The following is a 14,819-nucleotide window of genomic DNA, read 5'->3' on the forward strand; positions in this document are numbered from 1 at the left end:
AATACCCATAATAATTTAGTATCTATGGACTCAATATATGTTTGTTGAGTAAGTACAAAAACATTTTTCTATAGGATGTGAGTTCTTAGGAGACAGGAAGCTAGTTTATGATCCCACCACTAATTCTTAACAGTGTAGGTGCTCAAACAATATTTATAAAAATGTTTGAACTTAGAGCTGTATTTTTCTTGTTTTACATTGTATGACTTGGACTTGTTGAGAGTGGAATGTTTTGATGAAAACCCTTGGTATTTTCTTGTGTGAGCTTCAGTTAATACTTTCTCCTGCCACCCATGGATACTATTTCCAAGTCCATATAAATACCTGGTCCTGTACTATTCATCCACTTCTCAATATGGCAGCCTTAGTAAGTAAACTGCCATAAAATATTCCTGTCTGACTGTTATCCTACAGAGAATTATCCATTATGATCCTGAAATATAGGCCACCTGATTAAAGCATGTAGTTACTTCTTTAGGACTTTCAAATGCTCTGAGTCCTTTATCTTCCTACCAGGTGAAAATATGTTTTTCAACTAAGATGATGACAATTGTCAATGTTTTTAATGAATTAATTCCTTATGCTTAAAGTCAAGAACATAAATCACAATTAAATTAAGGCAAATATTCTAATAAGTATAGATGTTGTACTTACCTTCTAGGGCATATTTCATATCTAGAGCAAAAAGAGTCCACATGATTTCAGCACTTATTTTCCCCATATTTAGTTCTTGAGGAAACCTAAAATGAAGTACATTTGATTAGTGTATCAAAAAGAGGAACATGCCTGCAACAAAACCAACAAGCGTGAGCGTGCACACACACACACACACACACACACACACACACACACATGATCTCAATTGGTATTTTAAAACTTAAATGCAGAAGTTTTCCATTGATCAAATATTTAACCTCTGAACTTCTTCTCATGGTTAAAAATTAATAAAACTAAATGCATACAAATTAGTTTTTAGCATTACATTTTATTTTCTTTGTATAAAAATAACATGCTGTGAAATACCTGCTGTGAGAAATTTCATAAGCAAAAGTATTTATGAACTGCTGTGAGGTACCTTACTTTTAAATACTTTTGCTTATGAACATTCATAAGTAGAGGAAGAGAAGGTACACACATATACACACACCAGAGTAATGTGCTAAAAACTTTTTGGGTGATGGGAAAGTAGACATTTTATATTAAGTTATGTTATTATGTTGGTGCCAAAGTCATGATGCTCAGGCCTCTCTAAGAATTTATTGTAATGAGTTTGTGCCTAAAGAGCCCCTTCAGTTTTATCAAACACTCCATCTTCCTATGTCTTGAATTTGAGGATAGGTCCAATGACCCTGAATAGCATTTTATGGTCACCATGATTTTGTACATAGAAAATGGCCAAAATACTGCTAAAAAGTTGTCTTCTTTAAAAATGTCTAAAAAGTATTAAGAAAAGCTACTAAAATAATTTCCAGTATATAAATTTATATTAAATACAAAATTTATATATGTACAGTGAACCTTAGAAATTGAAATTAAAATGACAGTGTTATTTATAGTTGCAACAATACTTTTGAATACTTACAAGATATATATATATATATATATATATATATATATATATGAAGAAAACTTCATCATATTGAGAAAAGAAATCAAAGGATACCTACATAGAGAAAATAATGTATTCATGGATTTCATGGATTGGTACTTTAATGAACATCAATTTTTCAAATTGATTATAGATTCAATGTAATCACGATCAGAATTCCAGAGGAAATTTTTGTAGAAATGACAAGCTGATTCTAAAATTGACATGGTAAATGCAAAACTCTAGAAGAGCCAAGATAAAATTAGAAAAAAAGCTGATAGATTTACATTGCCTATCTTTAAAGCTTTCTATGAAACTAGAGTAATCAATCCATTACATCTCCAAATACAAACTCACCTTTCAACAAGGTGAAAAAGTAAGTCAATAGAGAAAATGCACTCTTTTCAACAAGTGATACTAGAATAATTGGATATTATATGCATAAAAGAAAAGTGAATCTCTGTCCCTACTTTATAACATATACAAATTAATGCAAAATGGATCACAGATCTAAATGCCACACCTAGGACTATGAAACTTCTAAAACAGAACATGGTAGAAATTCTTTGTGATCTTATATTAGACAATGTTTGCTTAGATGTGGCACAGAAAGTGCAATCTATAAATAAAATAGAGATAAATTGGACATCATAAATTAAATAAAATCAAATTTTCAAAAGATACTACTGAGAAAATGGAAAGATAAGACATAGATCAGGAGAAAAATGTTTTCAAAATGTGTCAGTCAGCTTTTGCATCGTTGGTAGGATTGCAGACTAGAACAACCACTTTGAAAAGAAGAATGGAAATTCCTCAAAAAACTAGATATGGAACTACCATATGACTCAGCTTTCCCACACCTTGCTATTTATCCAAAAAACAAAAACAAACAAAAACTAAAATCAGCATGCTGTAGCAATACAGCTACCTCTGTGTTTATAGAAGTATAATTCATGATAGCAAAGTTATTAAATCAAACCAGGTGCCCATAAATAGTTGAATGGGTGAAGAAATTGTAGTACACACACACACACACACACACACACACACACACACACACACACGATGAAGTTCTACTCAGCCATAAACAAGAATGAAATTATGGCATTTTCCATAAATGGATGGAAATGGAGAACATCACATTAAGTGAAATAAGCCAAACTCAGAAAATCAAGGGTTAAATATTTTCTCTCATATGCAGAAGCTAGAGAACAATAAAGGAAAGGGGAAAGGAAGAATAGGATAACATAAAGATAAAGGGAAAATGTAGAAGAAGGAGATGAAGAAGCAGAATGGAGGGGTAGGTAAGGGAAGACAATGCAGAATAAATTTTTAAAAAATCATGTTTTGCACATAAATAAATATACCACAGGGTATTTCACCTTTATGCATAAGTAGAAAGAGCCAACAATATAGAAATAAATAGATGAAAAAAGGAAATCTAGAAGAATGAGAATGAGAGAGGAGAGGGAGAAGGGAGGGAAAAGGGGAAGAAAAACGGGGATCATGAACTGAAATCCAATTCCATACATGTACTAGTTTGTTGAGATGAACCCAACAACTATGTATAACTATAAAGCTCTAATAAAAAATGTGTCTGATGAATTTTCTTCCAGAATATACAAATTACCTCAAGTCTCCACAAGAGGAAAATTTTTATTCAATTAAAACATGGCATATGATTTGAATGACATTTCAGGAAAAAAGAAAACCAGATGTGAAAAATACACATGTAAATATGCTAGATATCATTAGTAATTAGGCACATGCCAATTAAAATTACTATATAATCCATAGTTTGTCTATTAAAATAGTTAAAAAATTAACAAAAACTAAAAGCAAAAACAAAAGTTTGACAATACAGAGCACTGGCAAAGATACAAAAGAATATAGAGGAGATGGAACTAGCACATTTATGCTGAGAATGCCAAATGTTACAGTAATGTTGGAAAATAGTTTGACAATATCTTATATACATTTGTAGCAGTCCCACTCAGGGTATTTATCCAAAAGAAATGTGAATTTATGTTTATGCCAAAAGCTATATATGAATATTTCTAGTAGTTTATTTCATAGTCATCAAAATCTGCAAATAATTAAAATATTTTAGCAATAAAATAATAAACTGTGATAGATCCATAAAATGGAATGCAGCTAATCAATAAAAATAAATTACTGAAGAAACAGGAGATTCCAACATGGCGGAGGGAGCGGAGAGATCAAGTCTCTGACCTCTTCAGCTATGCGGGCATAGGGAGTTGTAAACAATCTAAATTCTGTTTGCTCAGGATCACTAGGCAATGCTGAGCTGACGTGGATCTGGGACGAACAGTCTGGGCCTCTCAGAACACACACTGAGCCCGGATCGGCTGAATTCAAGCTCCCGTTCGCCTGCTTCCCACAGACGAACAGCTGTGACTCAGCACTAATCCATGCGGCTGAAACAACTGGTCGGCCCTTCTGTTCCTACGGAGGTAAATGCCAACCAAGCCTTCATAGGTAGTGGCCACAGGTTTGAAACAGGGCTTGGGAGAGACAGTAAGGACCCACCCGTTGCATTGGTCACCCGGCAAAGGGAAACGAACTGTCGCCATTTGCAAGAGATACCACCATGGCAGAGAACTGACGTCACCAGACTGCAGCGGAGGAGATAACTTCATTGAAACCTGCGGCTACAGGTGTGTAATTCCCTAGCCTTCCCTCTCCACACATCGGGGAAACCTTAAGGGCCCCTCCCAGCTCTCCCGTAAGTGCCCCTCCCAGCTCTCCCGTGAGCGCGATAGCCAGACCAAGGGAATCAGACGTGGCTCGAGACCCGCGGAGTGGAACTCCCGGCTACCGCTCCCACCAGTGCTGACAACTGAGGTCTCTTGCACCAGCTACGGGGGGCGTGGCTACCAGAGGGCAAGTAAAATTCGCTGAGGATTCTCAGCCCCAAGCTCTACAAACTTAGGGTCTGAGGGAATGGCAGACTGGGAGAGTGTGCCCAGTCATTCATGAAAACAGGGCTCCCGGGAGCAGCAGACCTGGCGTGTAGCCAGTATTGTGGTGAGCGGCACCCGTGAGAGGGGCCTGGCTAGAGGAAAAGTGGGGAAGTGACTAGACACAAGAGGAGGCCCTAGGCACTCAGGATTGGAGACTCGCCCAGTCTGGAAGGAGGAGCTGCTGCACAGTGATTGGTTAACGCGTATTGACAGGAGAAACTTGGCCTGGTGGGCACAGCGCCACCTACTGGAAGAGAAGTTAATCAAACTCTAAGACTGCATTTATTAGTTTTTTTTTTCTCCTTTTTTTGATTTGGGTTTTTTCTTTCATTTTAATTTTTCTTTCTTGTTGTTTTTTAAATTTTTTTTACAATTTTTTAAAAATTTTTTTCTTCTAATTTTAATTTTAATTTTTTTTATTATTATTTAAAAAAATTATTTTTTCTTTTTTTATTTCCTATTTTTTTCTTCTTTTGTGTTTTCATTTCTTTTCAATTTTCTTATTTCCCCTTCCTTGAATTCTACCTGCTTACTCTCATTCTCTTTAGTGACTTCTTCCCTTCCCTTCTAATACCTTTCCTCCCAAGCATCTAATAAATTTATAGGAGTAAACAGTAACTCAGCAGTCAAACAGAACAAGAAGTAACATGAGCAACTTGAAAAAGCAAGGAAGAAAAGGAGTACAAACAATGCAGGACAGCCTAAATATTCAGAAGGACCTAGAGTCATCAGAAAAATGGTCATATAAAGAACTCAAGGAACACCTTAGACAGATGGAATGGAACCTTAAAGAGGATACGAGACAGCAAATTCAAGCAGCGAAAGAACACATTGAGAATGAATTACATAAACGGATAAAAGAAGAAGTTAAGCATCTTTATCGGGAGATAGAGATTATAAAAAATAATCAAACAATAATTCTAGAAATGAAGGAAACGATAAACCAAATTAAAAACTCAATTGAGAGTATCACTAACAGAGTGGAGCAAGTAGAAGCCAGAACGTCAGATAATGAAGACAAAATATATCATCTTGAAAAGAGTCTAGCCAACTCAGAAAGGCTGGTAAAAAATCATGAGAAAAAGATCCAAGAGTTATGGGATAACATAAAAAAAACCAAACTTACGAGTCGTTGGGATAGATGGGGTAGAGAGAGAAGATGGGAGGGGAGGGGGGGATAGTAGGGGATAGAAAAGGTAGCAGAATACAACAGTTACTAATAGGGCATTATGTAAAATTGTGGATGTGTAACCGATGTGATTCTGCAATCTGTATTTGGGGTAAAATTGGGAGTTCATAATCCACTTCAATCTAACGTATGAAATATGATATGTCAAGAGCTTTGTAATGTTGTGAACAACCAATAAAAAAAATAAAAATAAATTACTGATATATGTGATACTGTGGATGAGGAAAAAATGAAGCATGCTAATTAAAAGATGCCAGACTCAAAACCTATGTATTAATTGATTCTCTTTATAGTTCATATAGAAAGGTAAAATTATAGATTCAAAAAGTATATCATTGATTACCAAGGGTTTGAAATAGGGAGAGGAATATTACAGAAATTTGGGGAGATAAGAATATTCTACATCTTAATTTTAGTGGCCATGTGACTAACTGTCTTATCAATTATAAATTTCATTTTTTACTACTTTCTTTGGGTTTAACATATTATACTTTTTCTATCTTCTTAAGAAATATAATTTATTTGGGGCACTTTGGACATTTTCGAATGTGCTAGTACCCTTTCTCTGAGACACTGAGGTGAATATAATGGAATTTAGAGGCTAAGGTGTTATAAAACATGATTAATACATTTAAGCAATTAAGTAACAAAATAGAGAAACTCACCATGATCTGGACACTAATGAAAGGATCAAATGGAAATTCTACCGCTGAAAACTATAACAAATTTGAATATATGAATTTAACAGTAGGTTAGTTAAAACTAAAGAGTGAATTAATAAACACAAAGATAGGCCAGAAGAAAACATTCACAGAAGACTTCAATGCAGCTAGGGACTAAGACCATTCAAAGCAAGACAACATTTGATTCAAATTGTTTTCTAGGATTCAGATTTTTAAAGCCCCAAAGGCTGTGGAATTTACCAAGACCCACTGCTTTGTAGGCTCTGTTTTCCCATTACTCTCCTTTCCCCTTATTCAGCTTCTTGGTTTTTCAGCTGCTGCTTCCTACATAGCTTCTCAGCCTCTCAGTCTCAGATTAGTCAGTTTCGCGAGAGAAAGAAAACATCCACCATGCTTTTCTAACAGACACATGCCATAAAGGTGTAGAGAAATTCATGAATATAAAAAAATATTAAAAACATGTTAGTAGTTGTGTTTGGGTGAGGATTAAAGGAATTGAAGTCAAGGAGGCATATGCATGCATTATCTTTCAATCAAATTTTTTATATTTATTTTAGAAAATAATCTAGAAATTTTATAAATTTATAAGTAATAAAGTAAGATGTAATATAATGCAAATGACTGCTAATGCCATTGGTTCAACATCCCTATAACAAGTAGCTATTATCTAAAAGTCCAGCAAGTGCTGAGGGCCGATTACTTGCTACTAAATAAAACAGACAGGGTCTTTGAATCTCTGAAGCTTACAATCTAATAGGACCAGAAATTTTTAAAAAATAAGTATGCACCCAAAATTAAAAAGTGGAATACGTGCTATGAAAGAAACTACAGGGTGAAAGGATATACGAAAATTTGTGGGAAGCAGTGGTTTTATTATAAAGTTTTAGTAAAACAGTAACTATCATGATTGGTTCTCACCAGAAGCGGCAGCAGTTACACTGAGAATGATTCCTGTGACCTCTACAGAAATGGCCAGCAGTAAGAATAATTTTGGCAACAAGAGATTTTGAAGCTTTGTTTATCAGGCACTAGTAGGGATAGGAAATTTGGAGTATGCTGTAAGTGATGGTACTCACGGTGATATGAAAGGGGATCAGAAAAAGACCTACACAGAGAATAGAAGCATGGAGCATAGAAAAGGAGAATGAAGAATGTCCAAGGTAACCGAGGGACACTGAGGGGACAGCCCAGAGAACATAAGCTATGAGAGCCAAAGATATTCTATGAGGCTGCCTTTGCATTCTGTTTTTTACCCTTGAGTGGATGTGATACTAAGAAACATGGTTTACAACTGAAAAGGATGTAATACAGCAGTAAGTGGAAACTACTGAGTAAGATAAAGCCAAAAATATAAGATGCAGAAGGACATACTGGTATGGGCATTCACAGAAGTTAGTTGAAGAAAGTGAGATTGGTGTGGATTTTTGAAGAAGGATAAATAAAATTAACTGTGCAATCGAATTAGTGACTGTAATGATTATATGAAAAGACTCTCCATGTGACTTCGAAAATATTTTTTTTCTTTAATCTAGAAGCTTCCACGGAATAATTTTTAAATAGAACCTAAAAATAAGAAGTTAGTCTCAGGGTTTTCTCAGTTACATAAGCACCATCAAGTTTGATTTTTATTCTTGAAAAACTGTGGTTGAAGGTTCTCATCACTGCTGTTAAATCCTTAAAAGGGAAAAGCCTAAACCAAAATCAAAACACCACTTAAAATAAAAACAACACTCTGGAAAAATACACACATTCCTTAAAAAAAGTAATGGGATCATAATATTTATATGAAAAGAACTGTTACAAGTCTATAGGAAGAAGATGAATGTTTAAAAAGTGGCTGATGAGATGAATGGGTAATTAAAAAAGAAAAAACCCATAAAAACCTAATAAACATAGAAAAAGAGATGTTCACCTACTCTAATATCAGACATTTCAATGAAATGACAGTGAAAAATATTTACTTATCTAACTAAAAGCCATTAAAAAAACCCTGATGAACATTTAGGCCTTTTTTAAAATTTATTTTTTAGGTGTAGATGGGCACAACATAATGCCTTTATTTTTATGTGGTGCTGAGGATCGAACCCAGGTCCTGCCCGTGCTAGGCGAGTGCTCTACCGCTGAGCCACAATCCCAGCCCATTTAGGCCTTTTTTGAACCTGATTTTCTCATAGGTATCTGATGATTCTCCATAGGCCTCCAGTTCTTGTGCCATACCCTCTTTGAATTTAAATTTCAAGATGTAATTTTTGCTAAATACACTTTAATAGAGAAAAAATTTTCATGTCTGAGATATCTGGGTGCATTTGGAAATATTTCTGATGCTTTCAACATAGTTTAATAAAAGGCATCACTATTTATCCTGTGATGTAGATAACCTTGTCATCATCAACCTCTGCCACACTCCATAGCGTCTCTCTTCCTTCTACTCTCCTGTGGATTCTTCTTTGGCATGCCTATGGCATTTGCCTCTGTCTTTCTATTAATACTCTCACATCCCTAACTCCAGATATTGTTCTTACATACCTCAAGAATTGCCTCAGACTGTTAGTTCATCTCTTGGCCTCCATGTCTTCTATATCCCATATATGGAACCCTCTATACTACCACCTAATTAACCATTTATAAACAAAGACCATAATATTTCAAACCACTTTTGTAAAATCCTCAACTGCTTATTTTGTGTAATAAGCCCAATTAAAGTATGAAATACATAAAAAATGCCCATTTTCTAAGGGATTAGCTGGACATTTCACAATTAGCTTGGTAAATATGGTGAATCAAGAACACCAGTGTACCCAGACAGGATCATGATACAGAATATCACCTCTTCCCAGAAGCACCCCTGCTCATGAGTACTTTTTGTCACTACTTCCTTCCCCAAATGAATGATGATCCTGACTTCTCACACATAGCTTGGTTTGTTTATATATTGTCATCATAAGGCATATTCTCAATTGTGCCTGTCTTCTGTGTAGGATCTCTGGCTTAATTCCATTGCTATATACTATTTATGAAAATGAGTTATCTCATTGTTTTATGTTTAATAGACATTTGTATATAGACATTGTTTTATGTATAATAGACTGTTAGTTCATCTCTTTGCCTCCATGTCTCCTATTTCCAATATATGGAAAGCTCTGTTACCACCTGATTAGCCTCTTTTAAACAAAGATCATAATATTTCAAACCATCTTGTAAAAACCATCAATTGCTTATAACATTTCTTAACATGACTATCTAGGCTCCTGGCCATCTGATTCCAAATCTCACTTCTTTCATCTCCATTCTCCAACTTACTTACTGTTTATTGATATATTTGATGTTGATATCTTCTGGTCATTTCCCCCTTCCTATTTTCTCTCCTCTTTAATTTCTACATAATCTTAAGTACTATTTCTCTCTTCAAAACACAGCCCAGGTATCACCTCCCTCTAAAGTTGTCTGAAGTACTCAAAGAGGATTAACAATGATTAAATTATTGGCACAGATAAGGACATCAAAAAGTGCATAGTCCCTATAAACTGGATCATAACTCACTGAATATTAAATTTGTGACTGTATTACATATTATGTAAATTTATAATTTACTCTTGGCACAGGATTTAACTTACCTAGCAGGATTTTATTAATGTTTGCTTAAAGTTTAGAACAGATCAAAACTATATTTTTTCTCTTTAGCCATTTTTCCCTAGCATTATAAAATATTTCTTTTGACAGGGCTCAGAATATTCTACCCCAAAATATGACACCTTCAAATACTGAATATTTTAAGTTGAAGCAATTTGAGAAATGGCATGTGCAGGGAAGACTTTTGGATTTTCCCCTGAAGCAAGTCTGCAGGTCTTCCCTCACATGAAAGGTGAGAGGAGCCATCCCTATACCCAGAGGAAAGGAGACTCCTTATCTTTGAGGACACAGGGAGTCCAAAAGGAATCTGAGTGAACAGGTCTTCCTGTTTTCCCCAGTGAATACACTTATCTCATTCTTACTGTATTTTTTTTTTCCTGAAACAGCTGTTTTCAGTTGTACTCTTCATCTAATCTAGCACAAAATCACTCAGATTTAACCAATTCTTGGCTCTTCATGTTCTTGTAAAAGCTCCTATGACTCATAAAACTGACAGTAAATAAATCTGTATGCTTTTCTTTTGTTAATCTGTCTTTTGTTATTGGGACCTTGGCTAAGAACTAAGAAAATTAGAAGGAAAAGATATTTTCCTTTCCCTGAACTTCTTTCACCTAGTGTCCTTGCACCACCAACATTTTATATGTATATTTTATATATATTACATATATAATTTATGTATTATATACACATTTTATATACATACATATGCACACTCATATATATATAAGAATATATACACACATGTCTCCTATCCAAATAGTTTAAGTAACCCCCAAAGCCAGAGCATAACCTGGTAATACTTACAAATTTTATAATTTTATAATACAAATATTTTATAATGCTGAATATTTTAAGTTGAAGCAATTTGAGAAATGGCATGTGCAGGGAAGACTTTTGGATTTTCCAAATAAACACATGAATATATATTGGTTTTGGAAACCAAGTTTCCAAAACAATACCTTTACTCCATTCCATCTATGGAAAAAATGGAGAAAAAAATCAAAATTGTGAACAAAATACAACAGATCAAAAATAAAAGAAAATTGTTGCTTGAAGAGGAAAGACATCCTATTTTTCTCTCAATATATATTTTGTCAAGTACCCAGTAAACTGCTAGTTAGGCTTTAAGTTTCCAATTTTTTTTTAAACTTTTTAAAAATAACTTTATTTATTTACTTATTTTTTATGTGGTGCTGAGGATTGAATCCAGTGCCTTACACTTTCAAGGCACATACTTCACCACTGAGCTATAGCCCCAGCCCTAAGTTTCCAATTTTTAAGAGACAAAAATAATTATATTTTCATAATAGTGTTTTTGCACTGTATTCAAACTTTCTTCATAGATTTGTAAATATGTGGCTTCAGTTTGACACCAAAATTTATGTGCTTAATTTATGCTTCATTCCCAGTTCCAAAGCATGCTTTTAAAAGCAAAGTTGTTTTCTTCCAACACCCTCCATTGTTAATTACTGTTGCCTTTTCTTTGGGTAGCTAAGAAGTCTACACCATCTACATATTTATGCTAAGGGATAATTTTCCATAATTTAACACATTTCCGGCTATTTCTTCTAAATAATCCACAGCAGTAAGAGCCTGAGGCTAAACCTCAATGAAGTTCAGAAGACAGTGATCTGATTTTCCCTCTCCTACCTACCTAATTTACCCAATAGAGAAGTTGGTAGTCTCTTTAAATATTAATTATCTCTTCCGCAAATGGGATGATAATAATTGTATTATTATTATTATTATTATTAGTTTTACATGCTGTTATTTGAATGAAATGAGATTTTTTTTTTTAATTTTTTATTGATTATTTAAAGCATTACATAGCTCATGATATATCATCTTTCATACATTAGACTCAAATTGTGTTTTGAACTCCCATTTTCACCCCAAATGAAATGAGATTTTTATAGGTAAATATTTTGTATACTCACTACCACATAATGAACATTCAATAAATTTTTGCTGCTGTTGATAATAAAATTCTGATTATAAGTGAGATATAAAGGAAAGTATTATTCAGATTCCATTGATTTCTAATGGAAAAATAATTATCACACAAAATGAATGGAAGTTTATATTTGTGTTTTCTAGTTTTTAGTCACCAGGAAAAAATGTTAATAGAATTAATAGCAATAAACTTGATTGCAGAGAAAAAAAAATTATGTACTCACAGGAATAAACTAGTATTATAGCTTAAGAAATCCTAACTGACACACTAGCAGTTCATATGCTAATCAGAAATAAATTCCAAACTTATAGAAGAAGAACTGAAAAACCTATTAACTTTCTGCAACCATTTCCTGTTTGCTACGCAGAGGAATAATATATATTTGAAAGTTTAAAAAGTATACATAAAATGGTATATTAATGCTACTATTCCATTAAAATGTATGCATATATATTCATGTGTTTATCTTTCTCATATTGAAATAGGATAGTAGAAATGAGACAAAAAGAAGAAAGAGGAAACTAAAACTTTAATCTGAAAGTCTTGTGTTGAAGTTTCTCATGTTTTTCTCACAAGGCCAGTATTTCTCCCAGGCCTATTACTACCAAACTCGAGAAATCTGTTTATCTTAATGTGACTACAAATTCACTCATTTATGAAAATTGCTTTCTGTACTGTTAATGAGCCTACACAATGCACTAACACATTCACTTTTAGAAAGGCTGAACAAAAGGTAATGTAATGTTCATTTTTCCTTTTTTTTAAAAGGTAAGCTATTTTAAGAACCTATAATATAGGTACATTCACAACGTTACCTATGAACCAGGTAGAGGGGACAACATAGACCTAAGAATCCAGAGACCGGCTGAACATAATAAAATATCTTGTGTCATCAGGTTGATTCCATCCCCACATATCTCCCTATGTCCACCCCTTCTTACAAGTTTTCTTTAAAAGAAGAGCCTGTGATCACCAAAACATTACTTCACACTCTTCAGATAGCTGGTATTCTGCTTGGAGAATGTAGATTTTCACCTTTTACTTTCTGATACGGCTCCTCTGATAAAACCTGATGCATTCTTAAATTCTTTTCTGTCTTAAGAGCTTGCAAGGTTCAGGTAGAGATATCCTCTGCCTAGGGACCTCCTTGAACCCTTTCCGGTACAACACTAATCTGAATTTGTTACATTTTTCTATATACAAATTAAACTCTCTAATGTAAAGTCCACTTCTTCATTCTCCATGCAGTCATAGCTTAACTTAACCTATAATTTATCAAGAGGCGGTTTAATGAAATAACTGCTCCATTCTACCATTATAAGAATATCTCCTGTTTTTAATTTGCAGCAATTGATACAAAGCATAAATATTTTAAACCTTGAGTCTTATGAGATTCAACAATTTAATAAACCAATTTATTATCTTGCAAATCTCTTAGTGAAATAAGGAAAACATAATCTACTGCTGCCAAACTTGATCATTCTGATTCATTAGTCACAACAGATAAAATTAGAATCCATTAAGTGTGAAGTATTATTGTGATGTGCAAAGATGTCTTTGAAGAAGTATGTTCATTGTAATAAATGAGTAAGCAATGGCTCTGTGCTAATGCCTCTGTGCTACACAACGGAAACTTTATGATAGCTAGAACTCAGGAGACATTTAGTTTGTTGTGCTCTTTCAGCTTATTATTTTAAAAAGGTTCTGTTAGGATGTTCTGCATTTAAGAACACTTGACATACATGAATGCAACTAACTGTCATTATCATAAACAGAACAACTGAGAAGGATAAATTTTATAGAGCAGGACTTTATTGATTTATTATAAACTACTCTTATAAGTGAAAGGTGTATTAAAGAGAAACTGAAACCATAACACTGCATTTAAAGCTGAAAATCAGGTTATAGATTGGTAAGTGAGCTCATCTAATTGAATACTTCCTATACTGACAAGTTTTCCTTTTGTAGTTAGGTTTTCTCTTTTTATAAAATCAGTCGATTGCAAATGCTATTTAAAACTAATCACCCTTTTATCTTTTTGTTTTCCCTTTATTTGCATTTATGACTTAAGGTATTATTTTAATGAACTTGAATCTTTAAGCACATACTTAATTTTAATGTGAAAAATAAAATTGGGGATGAATTTAGTTTAACTACTGAGATTAACATTGCATAAAACAACAGAAATGCCTTCCAGAAATGGGAAAGGGGGTGGAGATGGACAAGGACAGCCTAAATAACTGGTTATTTATTCCTGTGATAACACATTTCTTACTTTTTTCTATTAGTTTACAGTCTATTGAAACTGGTGCCATATAAAATCCTGAATTTTTAACTTTTTGTAAGTAGTTGTGTTGCAAATAATCATAATCAGATCCAGATTAATCATTAACATCAGAAGATGTTTGGGTTGGACTGAAGGATTGATGTCCATCATCTTACTCCTGGAATCATTTTCCTTATAATCAATATCTTTGTTAATTCAAAGGGTTGTTTAGATTCTGAATCTGCCTCATACTAGATATGTGGTCTTGAGAAAGAGAAAGTCATTTAATCACCTCTGTGCTTCAGATTCAGCATCTGAAAGTCAGAGAAAATGATGGTACCGATGTTATGGATGTTATGAGAATTAAATTATGTAAACTACGAAAATGCTTAGTGCAATGCCTGATCCCATTCAATTTTCATAGTTCCCTATATGAAGATGATGATGTATGTAACATATATCTACTTGTATCAAAATTTTCTAGCAAGCAAATCAAAACCTTAAAAAAAATCCAGGATCAACTTG

The 14,819-nt window shown here is 33.7% G+C and overlaps 1 protein-coding gene across 1 annotated transcript in view; it reads right to left on the reverse strand.

Moving 5' to 3' along the window:
* UNC13C (unc-13 homolog C) overlaps positions 1–14,819 on the reverse strand; it is a gene marked incomplete at its 5' end in the record, with an annotated part of 578,171 nt that overhangs the window by 199,643 nt on the left and 363,709 nt on the right. The window contains one exon of the mRNA XM_081292419.1: positions 655–740. Within this exon, the coding sequence (XP_081148545.1) occupies positions 655–740 (86 nt within the window). The remainder of the gene's footprint in view (positions 1–654; positions 741–14,819) is intronic.

Source organism: Spermophilus citellus, assembly GCF_964194105.1.
Source record: "Spermophilus citellus genome assembly, chromosome: 4".
Taxonomy (NCBI): Eukaryota; Metazoa; Chordata; class Mammalia; order Rodentia; family Sciuridae; genus Spermophilus; species Spermophilus citellus.